This window comes from Sciurus vulgaris, assembly GCF_902686455.1.
Source record: "Sciurus vulgaris genome assembly, chromosome: 9".
Lineage (NCBI taxonomy): Eukaryota > Metazoa > Chordata > Mammalia > Rodentia > Sciuridae > Sciurus > Sciurus vulgaris.
The window spans coordinates 82521610-82539921 of record NC_136469.1 but is presented as its reverse complement, the minus strand read 5'-3'; the positions used below and the strand labels follow the sequence as shown (position 1 = coordinate 82539921).

The window sequence follows — 18312 nt, the reverse complement described above, 5'->3', positions numbered from 1 at the left end:
TTAAAACTTTGTCAGGAAAGGGAGTCCACCACAGGCCTTGTGCTTCTTTTTGCATTCTTGGTGTGACTGATTCAAAGGCTTATTTGTCTCCTGATACTGAGAAGGTTCTGTAACTACTTACATAGGCAACTAAATAGGTCTAAGCAACCACAGCATAACTACCATGTTAACTATTTCCCTGGAGAAGCAGGGCTAGCTTTTTTTTTTTTTGCTATATGCCTCAAAAGTGCTAAACCCTTGAACCCAGACAACTCAATTACAATGCAAACTCACAATGTATACAGCATGCACTTTACATAATAATGTTCCTTGTCTCTAATCCAACCCAAGAGCCTCATGCTGTCTCTGCCATTATTAATGAAACAGTAATTGGTTAATTAGCTTGTAAGTAGAGTAAAATCCCACAGTCTTCAGAATTCTTAACAGCTGTATCAAATGAAATCTAACGATATATAAAAGCATATAATAACACAAACATTTTGGGTTTAGCAAAGGAAATTTAGGCCCTTAAGCCTAAAATAATCCATCAAATACAAATAGATGAGCAAAAGTGGATTAGAGGAAAGAGAACAAGGAAAAGAAAACAGGATCAGGAACTGAAATTGAACTCCACAAATGTATGACTTCCTTGGCCTGAACCCAACTACTATGAATAACTATAAAGCTCTTAAAAAAAAAAAAAAAAAAAAGTGCTAGAACAGTGTGCAGCAAGTGTATAACATTTTATTCAAAGGCATTATATACAATCTAAATAAATGGAAAAGGGGATGCCAATTTGTCCTCAAGTAATCCAGAGGGTCAACGCAACTCCAAAGTTTCATTAATGACTAATATTAATGATTCTAGTCAACACTATTTGAAATATCCTAGGCAGTGCTTTAAAACAAGAAAAAAAATTAACTACATAAGAATTTGAAAAGAAAAACTGTCACAGAAGATGAAGTGATTATCTACATAAAAACCCAAATTTATTCAGTTATTCAAAACTTGACAAGCCCTTTTTTATGCATAAGAGAGAGCTGAAACGCCCAATCAAGACGTTGCTGCAGAAAAATGTGAGAGTGCCTCACAAATGAGATATCAAGTCTTAATATAAAGTCATAATAATAATAATAACAAAGATAACATAGTAACTGGTATAAGGTTAGACAAACTGACCACTGGAATACAACAGAGATCACAAAAGCAGGCTAGACATTGCAAATATATAAGAAGGGTGACTTTGCTGAGGAGTGGGAAAAGAAATATTTATTCAGTAAATGACACTGAGACAATTGGTTACTCATAGAACATAAACATGATTAGATCCCTCTCCATATTAGACCCTTTATACCATATTGAAAAATCAATTCCAAATGAACTAAAGAAAAAGAGGAAAATTTTACAACTTTTAGAATGTTAGTATTTCTAACAGGGGCAAAGGGTTTCTTTAACAAGATACAAAACACACTAATTATAAAAAAGATTTTAAAATCCAACTACTGATTGTATGTACTCATTAAAAGATACTAGAAAGGAAAAAGAAAAGAAAGATCACATTGTGGGAAAAGACATTTATAACATGAAATAGACAAAACTTAAGAACTCCTACAAATCAGTAAGAGACCATCAAATTGAAAATAGCTGAGATATCAACAGAATATTTAAAGAAGAAATAGTAATAGCCAATAAATACGCTCAATCTTATTAGCAATTAGGAAAATTACAATTAAAAATATAATTAGAAACTATTTCATATTCAATAACCTGCAAAACTTAAAAAAAAAAATCTGACAATACCAACTACTGGAAAGAAGACTGAAAGATAGGAACTACTATTTTGGAAGTACAGTTTTATACAACTACTTTGTTAAAATTAGCATTACCTAATAGAGCTAAGGATGCACAGACTTCTAAAATCCAACAATACCATTCCATTCCTATGACCTTTATCAGCTACACTGCTTATAATAGCCAAAAAAGAAAAAAAATCTAAGTATCTACAGTATAATGAACAAATTATACCATATTCATTATCTGAATACAACAAAGAAGTGAAACAAATGAAGTACAATTACACATATGCATCTACATGGCTGAATCAAAAACAATGTTGAATCAGCAACACACAGGAAATTATATTCAGGATTTCATTTATATAACAATTAAGACACCTTTAACAAATACAACATCCCAATCTCTAAATTCAGGACAAGAGTAACCTTTGGAAGAGAACAGGAAGATGTAATCATGAAAGAACACATAAGAAACTTAAAATGTATAAGAGAAGCCAGATGCAGTGGTGGTACATGCCTATAATCCCAACAACATGGGAAGCTGAGGTAGGAAGATTATAAATTCCAAACATGCCTCACTAACTTATGGAGACCATATCTACAAATAAAAAACAAAAAAGGACTGGGGTCCTTTTTGCTAAAAGGTCCCTGGCTTCAATCCCCAGTGCCACCAAAAAAAAAAAAAGTGTATGGGATCTGTAATTATGCCTATAAACCTATATATCTCCCTAAAAATCTCACCAATAAAACTATTCTATCAAACTTTTTAATTAGCCAAATCAGAAAGGTAAAAAACGGTAACTAAGAATCGTTAGAATCTGCACTATTAGAATCATTTTTATACCCTCATATGAACTTCAGGATATAATATCATAGAATAAAGCTTTTTCTTTTTGACTTCCAGAAGTTCACATAGGCACAGTAATAATGCTTTGCCTCCTAAATTTGTAATATAATTACATTTTTCGAGTGTTTTGTTGTTTCTTTTTTGGTCCTGGTTATTAAACCCAGGGGTGCTTAACCACTGAACCACATCCCCAGCCCTTTTGAATATTTTATTTAGAGACAGGGTCTTGCTAAGTTACTTAGGGCCTTGCTAAATTACTGAGGCTGACTTTGAACTCGCCATCGTACTGCCTCAGCGTCCCAAGCTGCTGGGATTACAGGCAAGCGCCCCCCCATGCCTGGCTTCCTAGTGTTGAATGTAAGCTTTTACCATCTTATATTTCATGAATAAATCAAATTTACACAATTAAAGAAAGTCATTCACTGACATGGTCTATTTTATTTTAAGGGAGATAAGCTAGAAATTTTAAAAACTATTGCGGTCCCACATATTTTTCTAATTTGGGACCACAATATTAAGTGCCCAAGGACATCCCACTGACCCATACATCTGAGAAAATATTGCCCTGAATTTCAGGACATGGATTCTAAAATTATAACAATCGTATGAGAATTGCTTTTACTTACTCATTTCCCGTCAAATTAACACATTTAGACTTTTATTGAAATGACTTGAAGAAAACACTTCCAACTTACTGGATTATCATTCGTATCTGAATTGCTCAAACAACCTACCCACTACCCACTCCCCAGTTCTCAAAATATAATTTCTTTTTTTTTGGTGCTGGGGATCGAACCCAGGGCCTTGTGCTTACAAGGCAAGCGCTCTACTGACTAATCTATCTCCCCAGCCCCTCAAAATATAATTTCTAAAAATTAGTTTGTTGAGCCAGGATGATCCAAATCATTATTAAAAGTTCAGTATCTGTATTTCTAAGGAAGAAAAGAAAATAGAGAAAATACACCCCTGGAAGTTTCAATACAAAAAGACAATCGACAATCGCAGAGGCAATTCATTCTCATTGTTTCTTTTAAGGATGTCACAGTGCTATTTTAAATGATACATTTGCTTTTCCTTTTTTCTTTTTTTTTTTTTGCTAATAAGTACCACAATGTGACTATTAAGTTTGATTTAGAAATTATTTCAACTTTTATCTTCCTAATTATATAAAGCTGTAATTCATTACAAACATTTCTTCAATCACTTCACTGGGACATTCTTGTTTTCATCAACTTTTTTTTTTTTTTTTTTTGTACTAAGGATTGAACCCAGAAGTGCCTTACCACTGAGCCACATTCCCAGTCCATTCTAAATTCTGAGACAAGGTCTCGCTAAGTTAGGGCCTCACTAAGGTGCTGTGGCTGATCTCAAATGTTATCCTCCTACCTCAACCTCCCAAGTCACTTGGATTATAGGCATGCACCCCTGGTGCCTGGTTTTTATCTTAAAATTTTTTAAAAGGCAGGAAGATTTGTTTTGTTTTTTTGTTTTCTGAACATACATTTCTCTTTCATAGTGGATCACCTGAATATGAAGTGGCACTGACTGAAAACTACACAAATTCTCAAAGGGCTGAATATAAGTCAGGTTGAGTATTCCTAATATGAAAATCACAAATTGATAATGCTACAAAATCCAAAATGTTTCAACACTGACAGGATGCCATAGGTGGAAAGTTCCACAACTGACATCATGTGACGGATACAGTAAAAATAAGGTGCAATAAAAATACCATATAAAGCCAGGCACAGTGGCACAGGTCAATAATCCCAACCACTCAAGAAGCTGAGGCAGAAGGATCACAAGTTCCAGGCCAGCCATGGCAACTTAGCAAGAGCCTGTCTCAAAAATAAAATTAAATAGTTTGGGATATAGCCCAGTGGTACAGTACCCTGGGTTCAATTTCCACTACTTCTCCCAAAAAAGAAACACACACACACACACACACACACACTAAAACTATCTTATTCAGACTATGTGTATAAGATGTACACGAAATGTAAGTGACTTATGGTAAACTTGGGTCTTATTCCCAAGATATCTCACTATATATGTATACATACTTCAAACTCACCCCTCAAATCCAAAACCTGAAACACTACTCAATCTACATATACCACAGAACAAATGGAGGTTTAATGAAAAGGCATGAACAAAGTTCAGCTATACTTGGTGAAGCAGAGATGGTTTGTGACATATAGAGCTGGTGTCTAAGAGACTTTAAGAAAAAAAAAAATAGCTGTTCTGATTAATGTGAAAACAAATAAGGGTTACTAAAGACAAAGAATTATAATTTATTATAATCAATAGGAAGCTGTGAATTTCATATTTCATGATCTAACATTATTTTTAAAAACCCATTTCAAAATTGGTTTCTTTAAAGAGGAACACACTTGCCCCATTCCACTTCTTGCTGCACAATACTCTTTTATATAAGATTTAAAGTATAGGAAATAACAGAAAATGTTCCAACCACTAAATTTCAAATGTCCTGGATTAATCCTCAGAAAATATTTTTGATAAAGTATTTCCCCTCTCTACTTCAATATTACAAAAAAATTAGTAAAATCCTATGGAGAAACTTATGAAAAGCATGATATTCAAGTCATCCATTTAATTGTTTAATTTATGAAAATATATGAGGAAGCCTACATTTTAGCCAATAATATCAGTATTCTTTCCATTCTCAAACATTAGTAATGCTACATTAGAGAATATAAGAAAATACAAACATCATTTTCAAGGAGACTCAATCTTTGAGAAAAGGAAACAAAATCTAAGAGTAAACACTTCATAAAACATTGATGTTCATTCCTCACAAGCACAGAATAAAATGTTTAATACAGTGCATTTATATTTAGTCCTCTGTTAAACCATTCTTCAGATGCTTTAACATAAAATAAAATTATGCAAATTTCATAATTTATATGAATTGAGGATAACTTTCATCCCCAACTAAGCAAAATACAAGCTCTCAGGAGCATAAATTTTTGATTAATATACTTTATTTAAAATAATTACACTAATCAGATACAGCTAATCCTTACTATTATGTTTTCCCTCTTGTAATGAAACAATGTGTCATTATTTTACTTATGTATTAAAAGCTAAACATGAGACATTTGGACTAAGGTTTACTCTACTATAAAGTCATTCTTTAAAAAACAAAAAAAAAAATGGGAACAACTACAGTGTTAATTTAAAATATCTCCATACAGTGATACTCCAATCTCTACAATTAATATGTGGTAAGAGTTATAACAATAATAAAAAAAAATATCTTCTCTAAATAATTTTATAGCTTTATACAAAATTAAAGATAGATAAAGTACATAAACAAAACAAAAAAATTTTCCCGGCAAGTTTAAGACGATGACACTACACTGTTTAATCTTGAAGCTAAATTTGATACCCAAAAAACTACTTTTATTAAAATGATACTACCTAAATATACAGTAACCTAAAATATACAATAATCAAAATGGTCATTAAGGGCTCAGAACACCTTACTACTGAGTATTAAAACTATCTTTAAAAAAACAAACAACAACAACAACAAAACCACTCACCTTTCAAACCTAGAGTTTGTAGCTGGAAGAGCCGACCAAGTTCATAAGGCAAAACCCGTAACAGATTGTTATTTAAAAGCAATTCCCTGTTTCAAGAAAAAAAAAATTGTTTCAGTTTAATATACCAGGCTTTATTAGTTTCCACATTTGCCATTCTTAACTTTCTAACATACAAGTGATATTTACATTCAAGGCATTTGCCTATACTAATCCAAAACTGCTGTGTAATATTAAAGCACTACAAAATGTGCAACTCCCACAATTAAGTGTTTCTGTGATTTCCTCATTTCCCAGGATGGATTAAAGTCCGAAGTGTAGGAATTGTACATCATTCTCATAGTAAATTCATCCTCTCTTGTCTCACCCAAAATGATATCATTAGTTTCTAATAGATATCATTAGTTTCCAACATGAACCTAATGTAATTTAAAAGGAAAAAAAGTAAAATTTTTTATACAAACTTTAGGAATAAACCACAGTAGCCAATAACCTGCATGACTGTTTATAACTGATTACAATTCTATGTGAACATACTATGAAAAATAAATAAAGAACAAGCTAGTGTATCATTGAAATAAAAGATAAACAAAGAGAAAACATGAAAAGACAAGTACTCTGATAAACAACCACTGACAAAACAAACATTAAATCACAGGATGGAATACATAATAAGACATAGATAAGATCTAGGTTCATGATTATGAATTTTGAGATGACTATAGAGAAAATAAAGAGTACTATCTTTAGTAGATGACCAAAAAAACTAAAAGACGAAACCAATAAATCAGTAAGGGGATGGTAAGGAATAAAGTTTGTTTAATTTTTAACACATCACAGCAATTTTTAAAAATTATTACTCAGCAGATAAGGTAGAAACATTTATATAAGTTCTTAAGATTCTGTAAATTTTTCTATGAAGAAATAAACCCATTTTACCAGGTTTTATGGTTCCTTTAAGGAGTTGTAATATAAAATACAAACATACTATCTTGTATAATAGAGTTCTGTTCCTAAAAATTTTGTTTATAAGTAAATCATTTTTCCTAATTATTTCTGATTAGTCATATCAGATTTGAGCCTAAGTGAGACTTAACTATTTTAATCTCACCCCACTTCAAGTCTGTCAAAAGAAACTTTCAATAAGGACCTTTAAAAACAAAGGAAGAAAAAGACACGTCCAATGGAGACCAACTCAAGCACTGCACTTAGTTTATATAATTCGATCTTCACAAAGATGTAGAAATCCCACTATAAGATGAGTAACATTCTATTCTATTTTATTTAGTAAACTTAGAATTTTATATAATAAGTCACATCTGTAGCATTTCCTCACCTGAGAGACACCATGTTTCCTAGTTCTGCTGGTAAACTTCTGAGTTTATTGGATGACAGATCCAGGTAAACCAGATTATGAAGCTTGGCAATATCAGGTGGAATGCGACTAAGGAAATTGTCATTTAGGTGCAGTGCTGTCAAGTGTGTCAATGACCAAAGTGATGTACTTAAGCTCCGCACTCTACCTGAAAGGCAAAATATTGAAGCATAAAACTCCAGGCCCAACACACAGGTTGAATCTCAAGGACTAAAAAGTTGACAGCAGGGGCTGGGGCTGTAGCTCTGTGGCACAGCACTTACCTAGCACACGTGAGGCACTGGGTTCAACCCCTAGCACCACATAAAAATAAAAAAGGCCTACTGTCCATCTACAACTACAAAAAAAATTTTTTTTATTAAATTTTTTTTAAAAGTGGCAGCAGCAGCTACCCACACAGATATTTTATCTTTGACATTTTAATTTTGTGTTTTATGTCAAATATCTGCTTCCAAACACACCCAACCATACTTTAATTTCATGCCACTTTCACATAACAATCCCTCTTTCCCATAGACCTTCTGTGTATTCAATGAGTTGTGGCAAGATGTTGGAGTAAGATCTCATGGCTAAAACAAAGCTGAACTGAGCTTTTGTGGTAGAAGAGTCTTGACTTTTTTTTCTCAAGTCTGACTCCTTACTAAAGTACTTCTCACAAACTCCATGAAAATTTTTACTGCAAGGTTTATCCATATCAAAAGCCTAGGTTAGTCTTCAGACTTTAAAACAAGAATAAACTATCATTTAGAACCAGCCTTAGATCAGCCATCAGGAAAACCACTGTATCCCCAAAGGAATCTGCTTCCCCAGTTTCTGATCTTGCAATTAGAAATTAAGAACTCCGATTTAAGATTTTTTGCATTGAGTGCAACATACTGGAGAAAACAGTTCCACATCTAGCTCTACCAAGCAGCAATTGATACCTAGAGTGGAACATGCACTAGATCACAAGACCTGGCTCACAGTTCTGATTTTTATCATTTATTAGCTACATAAGTCCAGGCAAATCATCTAACCTCAGTTTATACAAGATGAGATGCTGTCTTACCTATAATACCTATAATAAGTATTAATTATACAAAATAATTTATTTTATACTTTTACAAAAGTAAAGTGACATTTTAATTATATATCATTTTTCATTATCATTGTAGAAGGCACAAATTTCAAAGAGGAAATATTGTTTTCATATAGCTATTGAAGAGTAGATTCACTTTTTAACTTCTGTCCAGGTTCTTTCCAGCTATTTATAATCAAACATATAATGTCAACTAAAATTTTGCATTTTATTAAGAAACGAAGTTTTCAAGTGAAGAGACTATAGGTAAAAAAGAAACTTATTTCAATTTTACCCAGGGTTTAGCCAAGTGGTTTAAATAGGGCAATTCTGCTCCCCAGGGGACATGACAATGTCTGGAGACATTTATGGTTTTCCTAACTAAGAGTACTACTAGTTTCTAATGGGTAGAGGTCAGAGATGCTACTAAGCATCCTACAATGCATACAACGATCCTCCACCACAAGCAATTATTTGGTCCAATGGGTCAATATGCCACAGCTGACAAACCCTGGATTTACACAATAGGATTTTTAGGATTTGCTCATATTCACTCTTTTGACTGCCAATCTGTCATCCACCCAGTTACCTTTTAGCTACATGTAGAAGTAATTCTTGCCATTCTTGCCACTGACATTACAATGTGGGTTTAACTCTGCCAAACAAAAACCTACTGGGAAAAATCACATTCTATATAATCTGCACCGATGCAGTTCATAAAAGAAAAACAGTTCTTATAACCTATTTTTTTAAACTTAATTTTGTAATAGTTTTAGATTTATATAAAAATTACCAAAATAATACAGAGAGCTATATTTCTTAGTCCTCATTTTTGAATCTTACATTACTATGGTGAACTTGGCAAAACCAGGAAACCAAAATTGGTACATTACTGTTAACTAAACTCTAGATTTTATTTGGATTTCAACAGTTTTTTACACCTTTTTGTTCCAGGATTCAACTCCAGCTACTATTTTGCATTTAGTCATCATATCTCCTTAAGTCTCCTCTGGTTTATGAGAGTTTTTCAGTCTTTCCTTGTTTTTCATGGCCTTAATAATTTTGAGGCTTAGTAGTAGGTATTTTGTAGAATGTACTTCAGTTTGATGTTTTTACCATGAGTTTTTAGGAATCATATTCTATTTTAACAAATTCCAAACATTTATTGAAGTCCTATAACACATATCATGTACTTGTTAGGATAGCTACTCTTCTAGATTTCCTTCTTTGCCAACACTTAAATGACAGGAAGATGGAGAAGATTTTAATTTGCAAAAATTACTTTGAAAGAATCAAAACAAAATCTATCACAGAACCTGATTTTACTTAGAATCTAAACTCTCGATATCCACATTTCTACCTGGTAACTCTTGCTCAAGGTAATTTATCTCAAAGAGAAGGTAGGAACTAAGACATTTAGTAACATTTAAAAAAATAATTATACCTTGGCATTCTTATATATTTTCAGTTAGTTCATCTAATTAAAAATATACAATAAAGAAATCAAAATAGCAATACCCTTATTCATTTGTACTAGTATATCCCAAATAAAATGCTTCAGATTCTACTCACCCGAGATTTCTAATTCTGCCCAGTGAGATTTTTTCCCATTGGCTACCTCCTCTGCTGACATGATGGTATAAATTCTGCGAGGATCTGGAGGATCATATTTTTCCTTTGGCATCCCTATTAGTCTGTGAAAAAAAGATCATCAATAATTATTATAGTCTTCTAAAGAAAGTGAGATGGTAAGTTTCCCACTATCAGGCTAAGGCATTTATACTACAAATTCTCATTTGAAGGAAAACTTATCATCTGCAGTATGTTAGGCTCTTGTAGGAACTCATTAACAGATACCTAAGGGAAAATGCAAACAAGCAAAGACTCTAAACTTCACAAAGAACATTACAGTTGTTTTCCTAACTCCTTCCCCTTCATTTAGATGCACTGTTTTCCTAGAAAGGCTGACCATACAACCAGTTTCCTAAGTATACTAATTAGTCTAAGAGAATCAGGCAATTCTGTCTTTTTTCTTCCAGTGATATTCAGATACCCCCAGATCAGTACATGACAACTCCCTTGACACAGAGATTAGTTCAAATGCATTCTCTGTTTATGAGAAAAGCAGACTTCTCTCTTCTCCTTATCATAAAGAAGAATAGAGCTAGGACTACTGAGGACAATCATTCAACAACTAGAAGGAACACCAGCCATAGAACAATTTTAGAAAACAGAGAAAGCCAATATCTACTTCCCTTACTAAGGTAATTTGAGTTGTTTTCAGATACTTGCCATCAAAAGTATTCTAGTTTGGATGACTACCTATCTTGGTTTGCCTGGGATGGTCTTGATTTACATCTGTTGTTCTAAGATAATTATTAATAATTCTTTCTTTCAAAAGCTTCCAACTTGGTAAGTTACATGACTACTTTTTTAAACATGGCTACCTTGATCAAAATTAATATTATGCAGTCTTTTTCATACCCACAACACAATCATCAATGATGTCCAAGTACTTCACTACTCAAATGTGATATATATGAAGCAGATGACAAATGGTCCTAAAAGTAACCTATTCAAGAGGTCCAATATAAGAATTACTGCTTTGGTAAAAGGAAGAAAATAAATTCACTTCAGTTCGAACAAAGAATAGCAAATGACACAAGTTCTCTGCCTAATTAAACTCCTGCTTATCACCTGCAATTGCCATGTATTTGTAGTTGGTTCCTTCCTTTTATTTTCACATATATAACCCAAAACCAAGTGTTGTCTGAATTCAGACTATTTCTAAGTAAAATTCAGATTTAATATTCTGAATGGAAGACTTACATTCAGGTGGCCTAAAATTTGTTACATGTAGAGAATACAGAAAAGAGAATTACATCATGAATTTTAGCACTTTTTTCTAGTTCTGTGAAGAATGACAATGCTATTTTGAGGAGGATTTTTAGTGAATCATTATATTGCTTTTGGTTATGATCATTTAACAATATTAATTCTGCCTACCCATGAACATATAAAGTCATTTCGTTTTCTAAAGTCTTTCTCCATGTCTTTTTTCAGTGTTCTACAATTTTCATTGTAGAGGTCTTTCATTTCCTTAGTTACATTTATGCCTAGATATTTTATTTTTTAGGCTCTTGTGAATATGATTGTTTTCCTGATTTCTTTTTCAGCAAATCCATTATTGGTATGTGGGAAAGCTATTGATTTTTGTATGTTGAGTTTGTGTTTTGCTATTTTTCTGAATTTATTGGCTCTGACAGACTAAAGGTGGAGTTTTTTGGATATTCCAAATGTAGGGTCAAATAAAATTCACCAATAATAATAATTTGTCTTTTTTCTTCCCTGTTAATATCCTTTCCTATTTGTATTTCCTTCCCTTGCCTAATTACCCTAGCTAGAATTTCTAATACTATACTGAATAGGCATGGTGAGGGGGCATCCTGGTCTTGCTCCTGATTTTAGAGAAAATGCTTTCAATTTTTCTCCATTCACCATAATGCTGGTTTTCAGTTTGTCACATGTAGACATTCTGATGTTGAGTTAAGTGCCTTCCATTCCTAGTTTCTTTCATATTTTTATCATATTGAATTTTGTTGAAGGCTTTTGCTGCATCTGCTGAAATGGCAATGTGATGGTTTTTGTCCTTAATTCTATTCATGTGGTGAATTATATTCATTGACATGTATGTTAAACCATCCTTGCATCCCTGAAATGAAACCAATTTGGTCACAATGTATAATCTTCTTAATATGTTTCTGAATATGACTGGCTAATATTTTATTAATGATTTTTACATCTAATGTGTTATGGTTTAGATGTGAGGTTGTCCCTCAAAAGCTCATGTGAGACAATGCAGAAAGGGTCAGAGGAGAAATTTGGGGTTTTAAGAGTCTTAACCCAATCAGTGAATTAATCCCTGATGGAATTAACTGCCAGGGTACATACAGTAAGGCTGGCAGAGGTGAAAATTGGGGTATGGCTATGGGGTATATATTTCGTATCTGAGTGGAGTCTCTCTCTTTGCTTCCTGATGATATGAGCTGCTTCCCTCTGCCATGCTCTTCTGCCAGGATGTTCTGCCTCACTGCAAGCCCCGAGGAATGGAGCCAGCCTTCTATGGACTAAGACCTCTAAAACCACGAGCCCTCAAATAAACCTTTTCTTCTCTACAATTGTGCTGGTCAGATTCTTTTAGTCAAAGCAGCAAAACAGCTGACTTAAAACATAATGCTTGTGGGGATATTGATCTGTAGTTTAACTTCCTTAATGTGTCCTTATCTTGTTTAGTATCAGGGTGAGACTGGCTGCACAAAAGGAATCTGAAAGTGTTCCACCCCTTTTGTGGAATAAATTGAAGAGCACTGACACTAGTTCTTTCTTAAAAGTCTGGGTAGAATTCAGCTGAATAGTCATCTGATTCCAGGTTTTTCTTTGTTAGAAGGTTTTTTATTGCTACTTCAATCTCATTGCTTGTTACTGACCTCTTTAGGTTTTCTATATTCTCTTGGTTTAATTTTGGTAGGTTATATGTCTAGGAATATATGCATTTCTTCTAGATTTTCCAATTTATTGGAGCAGAAACTTTCAGAGTAATCCCTAATGATCCTCTGGATTTCTAATATCTGTGGTGATATCACCTTTTTCATCTCTAACTTTATTGAGTCTATCCTCTTTTTCTTTTGGTTAGTTTGGCTAAGGATTATCCAATTGTTTATTTTATTAAAGAACCAACTCTTTGTTTCGCCATTCTTTTTATTTTTATTTTTTATTCTCTATTTCATTTCAGCTCTGGTCTTATTTCCTTCCTTCTACTGGTTTTAGAATTGGTTAGTTCTTGTTTTTCTAGAGTCTTGAGATGCATCAATTGGTTATTTAGGGTCCATCTGACTTTCTTATGTAGGCACTCAGGGCTATAAACTTTCCTCTTAGAACAGCTTTGATAGTGTCCACAGGTTCTGATATGTTGTGTCACTATTCTGGTTCGATTTCAAAATCTTTTAAATTTCTCCCCCCACTACTTCTATGACTCATTCATCAATTGAAAGTATATTATTCAATCGCCATGTTGTCTATATAGTTTCTGTAGTTTTTCTTAGTGTTGACTGATAATTTCATTCCATTATGATCTGATAAGATGCAAGGAATTATATTAGCTTTTTATATTTGCTAAGAGTTGCTTTGTGGCTTAATATAGTCTGTTTTGGATAAGGAAAATATGATCCGTTTTGAAGAAGGTTCCATGAGCAGCTGAGAAGAAAATAAATTCAGCTTTTGCTGGATGAAATAGTCAACAGGTATCTATTAAATCCATTTAACTAATATTTTGGAGGTCTGAGGAGTATTTACAGAGTTTATGTCGACATGACAATAACTATATACTAGTGAGAGGTGTACTGAAATACTCAGCATTATTATATTAGGGTCTGAGTCCACAAGTCAAGTATGGTAAAACAAAATAATATTAATAAGGACATATTTGGAGTCAGATATCTCTCTCAGATTTGATTAAAATGCCAACAGAAACAAAAGCCTTAATCATTTAAACCGAATTTATGTAAGTTAAGACATTTTTCATTTGGGTTAATTTAGTAATTTAGGAGAGACGATAGTTCTGTAGTTTTGATGATCACTATTGCCCCAAACATCAGGTTTTCAATTGTGGTATTAAAAATTAGAGAACTCAAATGCAGGGAATTAACAGAATTGAATCTTTGTGTTGATCTTTATTTTTCCATCTGGTCCACAGCATCAACATTTCACCTTGTAAACATATTACAAAACCCTATTTCAAAATAACTTAAAATGTGTCATTTAAATGATAAACAATAATTCAAATGCAATTTAAATGTAACACTTATAATGTGATTTCTAATAACCTCATATAAGCCAGTCCAAGATATAAATACTGAATAATGAACATTTTTTTGTTGAAGAAGCAAATGCTTTATTTTGGAAAACCTAGAAGCTAATTCTTTTCCTTATCTTTTTTTCAAACTGATTATGAGACATATCATATCATAGATAAGATAGTAGGTAAATAGATACATACAGATACTGATACATGACTTTTACAGTATTTTACAGTACTGGGGATCAAACACAGAGCTTCACCCAGAGTACTTTAGGCAAGTACTCTACCACTAAACCACACCCCTGAGCCCTTAAGGCAAGTGTTGGGATTAGTTTTGCCAAGTTTCCAATTTCTAAAACATCTTACATACATTCCCAAAGAATCATCAACCTGATTTATACTGGGAATTCTAATTACATAACAAAGCAAACTAAAAGTCCCTTAGCAACACCTGTTCAACTTCTCAGTATTCAACCCCATATTGATACTTTGCAAAATACTTCTCATAGTTCCCCAAATACTTATAAGCTGTTTTGAACCTGCCAGGCACTCTCTGTTCCTTAGTGTACCATCTATGCAGCCCTTGGACACTCCACTGTAAAATTTTTGGGACTAATCATCAGTCTTCTTTGCCAAGGAACCTCATTATCTCCTACTTCTTGGTCCCTATATAAACTCTTCTTAAAGTAAATAATTTTAATCTCCATCACTGATGGCTAACACTGCCACAAAGTGAAGAGTCATAAATTTACCTATCAGATAGTCTTTGTTGACTAAACAAAACCTTCAGATAAAACCTGTAAAATATTACTTCCTGGAAAATTTATTTCAATTATTTTAAAATTGCAAGCAATATTATACATAACACCAGCATTACCACAGAAAATTTTAAACTGAAGTTTCCAAAACTGCAAAATAAATGATACCTATATAATAAGCTATTCCATTGAACAGAGTATTGCAAAATGCATTTGAAATACACCCAAATATTGTTATAAAGAATCCAAAACCTGATTTCACTAAAATTAAAGGGAGATCAGTAGAGGAAAGGGACCAAAGGAGCTAGGGAAGAAGCAGGGGAAGTGCTAGGGAGTGACAGTGGTCAAATTATAATGTTATATATTGTGTGCGTATGTGACTATGCAACCACAAATCCCACCATTATGTACAACTATAATAAACCAATAAAAAATGCAGAGGGAAAACAAAGATCCCAAAACTCAGGTTTTATATAGCAGGATTAGGAAAATAAGGCTGAATAACTCCTTCCTGAAAAACTAATCTGAGTCAAATGAGAGCAAATTCTCAAAAGCGAAAACCAAACTTCTACATATAAAGTAACTTATAAAATACACGGCCTCTAGAGCATATGTGAAGATTTAAGCCTTGTGTTACTAAACCACTGCTTCTTACCACACTAAATTTAAGGTCATTTTATCTCAGTGTGTAGTTTACATAATTAATATTATCTCCCTTGGTATTCAGACTGAGAAAGAATGCCAAAACCACCAAAAAAGAATTCCATGATGAATCAGAGACCTCTAACTCAATTAATTCAACCCTAAAATGCGTATCATTAAACATGTGCTTTTTCCATAGAAATATTAAGTGATCATCTCAACAGTAGTTTGCAAAAGCAATCTTGGGCAAAGATGCAGATGCTAGCACAGTATCTAAAGTTGGAAGAACATCAAATTAAGCCTCCATTAGGTATTTCTGCTCAATGACTTCACATTCCTAACACATTTTCAAATAATTCTACCTTATATTGGCATTTATTTCCAAAAGTTGTGGAAGGGAAAACACATTAATTCTCATTTTTTTGAATACTCACCATGACAAAACATTCATACTTCCTATCTGGTCTTAACCACTAGGAACTTCCTGAGAAAATGTATCTTAAGTTTACCTTAATCAAAGAACACCTGCAGTACAACATTTCTGAAGTTTGTACATACTCATCGGTATCTGTTTTTAGCAGGGCATCCTAGAGCTTGCCTGTAATTCCAGTTACTCAGGAGACTGAGGCAGGAGAATTACAACTTCCAGACCAGTATGGGCAATATAGTGAGACCCTATCTCAAAATTAAAAAGGGCTGAGGGGGATGGAACTCAGCAGGAAAGAGCTTGCCTAGGATGCACAAGGCCCTGAGTTCAATTACCAGTGGGAAAACTATTTTTAACAATACGGTACAAATTATGAATCATAACAACTGTCATACAAAATGTACCTTACCTACACTTTCACTACTGGCTCAGCAGTTGAGACTTAAAAAACAGTACCAAACAAATCACACTGCATATTGTAGATTCATACTGACAAAATAAAAGATTTAGCCAGGTGTGTCACGCCTGTAATCACAGTAACCTGGGAGGCTGAGGGAGGAGGACTGCAAGTTTGAGGCCAACCTCAGCAACTTAGTAAGGCCCTAAGCAACTTAGCAAGACTGTCTCAAAATAAAAAATAAAAAGGGTTGGAGACGTAGCTCAGAGGGTTCAATCATCAGTACCCATAATTTAAAAAGATTAAAAATTGATAGAAATTTCAAAAGTTTAGTATACACACTGAGATAAAGAATAATTTCATTATCAAATTCCATTCCACTTTCCTTCAAGGGGCTCTGAATGGGATTGGTCTTTCATTACCTATTTAGCTAAAGTCCACAGATGATAAATAAATGCAAACATCCAGAAAGAACTTCAAGTTTTCTTAACATCTGCAGCTCTGTGACTATAAAACCTATATTTTATGATGGTAAAGTCACTCCATCATTAGGAAGAAAACAGCCCCCAGACTTTTGGAGTCTCATATTTCTGACCAGTTTAACATTTATTCAAGAAATTTTCTTGCATAGCTACCACCATCATTTACTATATTGATCAGTTGGGCTTCAAAGTGAACAAGATGGACAATCATAGTTCTCAGGAAGCATATGCCATTTTCATGGCATTACTTGAAAAAGAAAGTTATAGCATATTTTACTTTTAAATAATTTTATTAGGGATTTGATATTTCTTTTTTGATATTACTTTTCCCCCCTTTAGTCAGACAGCTGCATTGTTCTCTTATCATTATTACTACACTCAAATGAGAACAACAAAAGGGAAAATAAAACATTCTTATCAAAAAGGATAAGATTGATGAATAATAGATAACATGTAGAATACTCAAAGACCGGTGTAAAGAGTAGAGTTCCCAGGATAGTAACAAGTATTAAATGGTCTATATTGGGGAATGGGACTAAGATAACTAAATAAAACACATACCAGTTTATTTAACTTAAGGTGACAGCAACTGATTTGCTAACCCAGTGATCATACTTTTTTCCTATGATCCTTATTAGCAAACCAAATATTAGACAAAAGCAGTAACAAGACCTTTAGATCTTTAGAAACAATTAGACTCAATGTCTTATTTCTAGTTAGTTTATTTTTAGGGATATACTTCATATTCCAAATGAAATCATGTATGTATCCAAACAAAATGCAAATGTATATGTGATGATAAGAGTCCCTAAATGAAGATGTTACTGGTTGTTATATAACTTTAAAAAAGTAATCCCTAAGTAATTTTATGTCAACCCAGAGATAACTGTAGGGGTGAAGGTGTGGTGGACTTGTCAGGGAAGAGAAAAGGAGAAAGAATTAGAATGTATCTCCCTTGCTGCATAGCTGAAAACTTTCTCTTGTATTTAGGACACCATAAAACAGCAGCAGTGGTAATAATAAATACAACACACACACACACACACACACACACACACACTATATATATATTAGTTAAAATAAAAAATGGAAATCAGACGAGAGTATAAATCTACTGACACTTCAAAAA

At 33.2% G+C, this 18312-nt stretch overlaps 1 protein-coding gene across 1 annotated transcript in view; it reads right to left on the bottom strand.

Moving 5' to 3' along the window:
• The window catches only part of CNOT6L (CCR4-NOT transcription complex subunit 6 like), a 90237-nt gene that overhangs the window by 61700 nt on the left and 10225 nt on the right, over positions 1 to 18312 (bottom strand). Inside the window, exons 2-4 of the mRNA XM_079152956.1 lie at positions 10193 to 10314; positions 7525 to 7711; positions 6192 to 6277 (exon numbers count right to left, since the gene is read on the bottom strand). Of these exons, the coding sequence (XP_079009082.1) occupies positions 6192 to 6277; positions 7525 to 7711; positions 10193 to 10304 (385 nt within the window). The 5' untranslated portion in view covers positions 10305 to 10314. The remainder of the gene's footprint in view (positions 1 to 6191; positions 6278 to 7524; positions 7712 to 10192; positions 10315 to 18312) is intronic.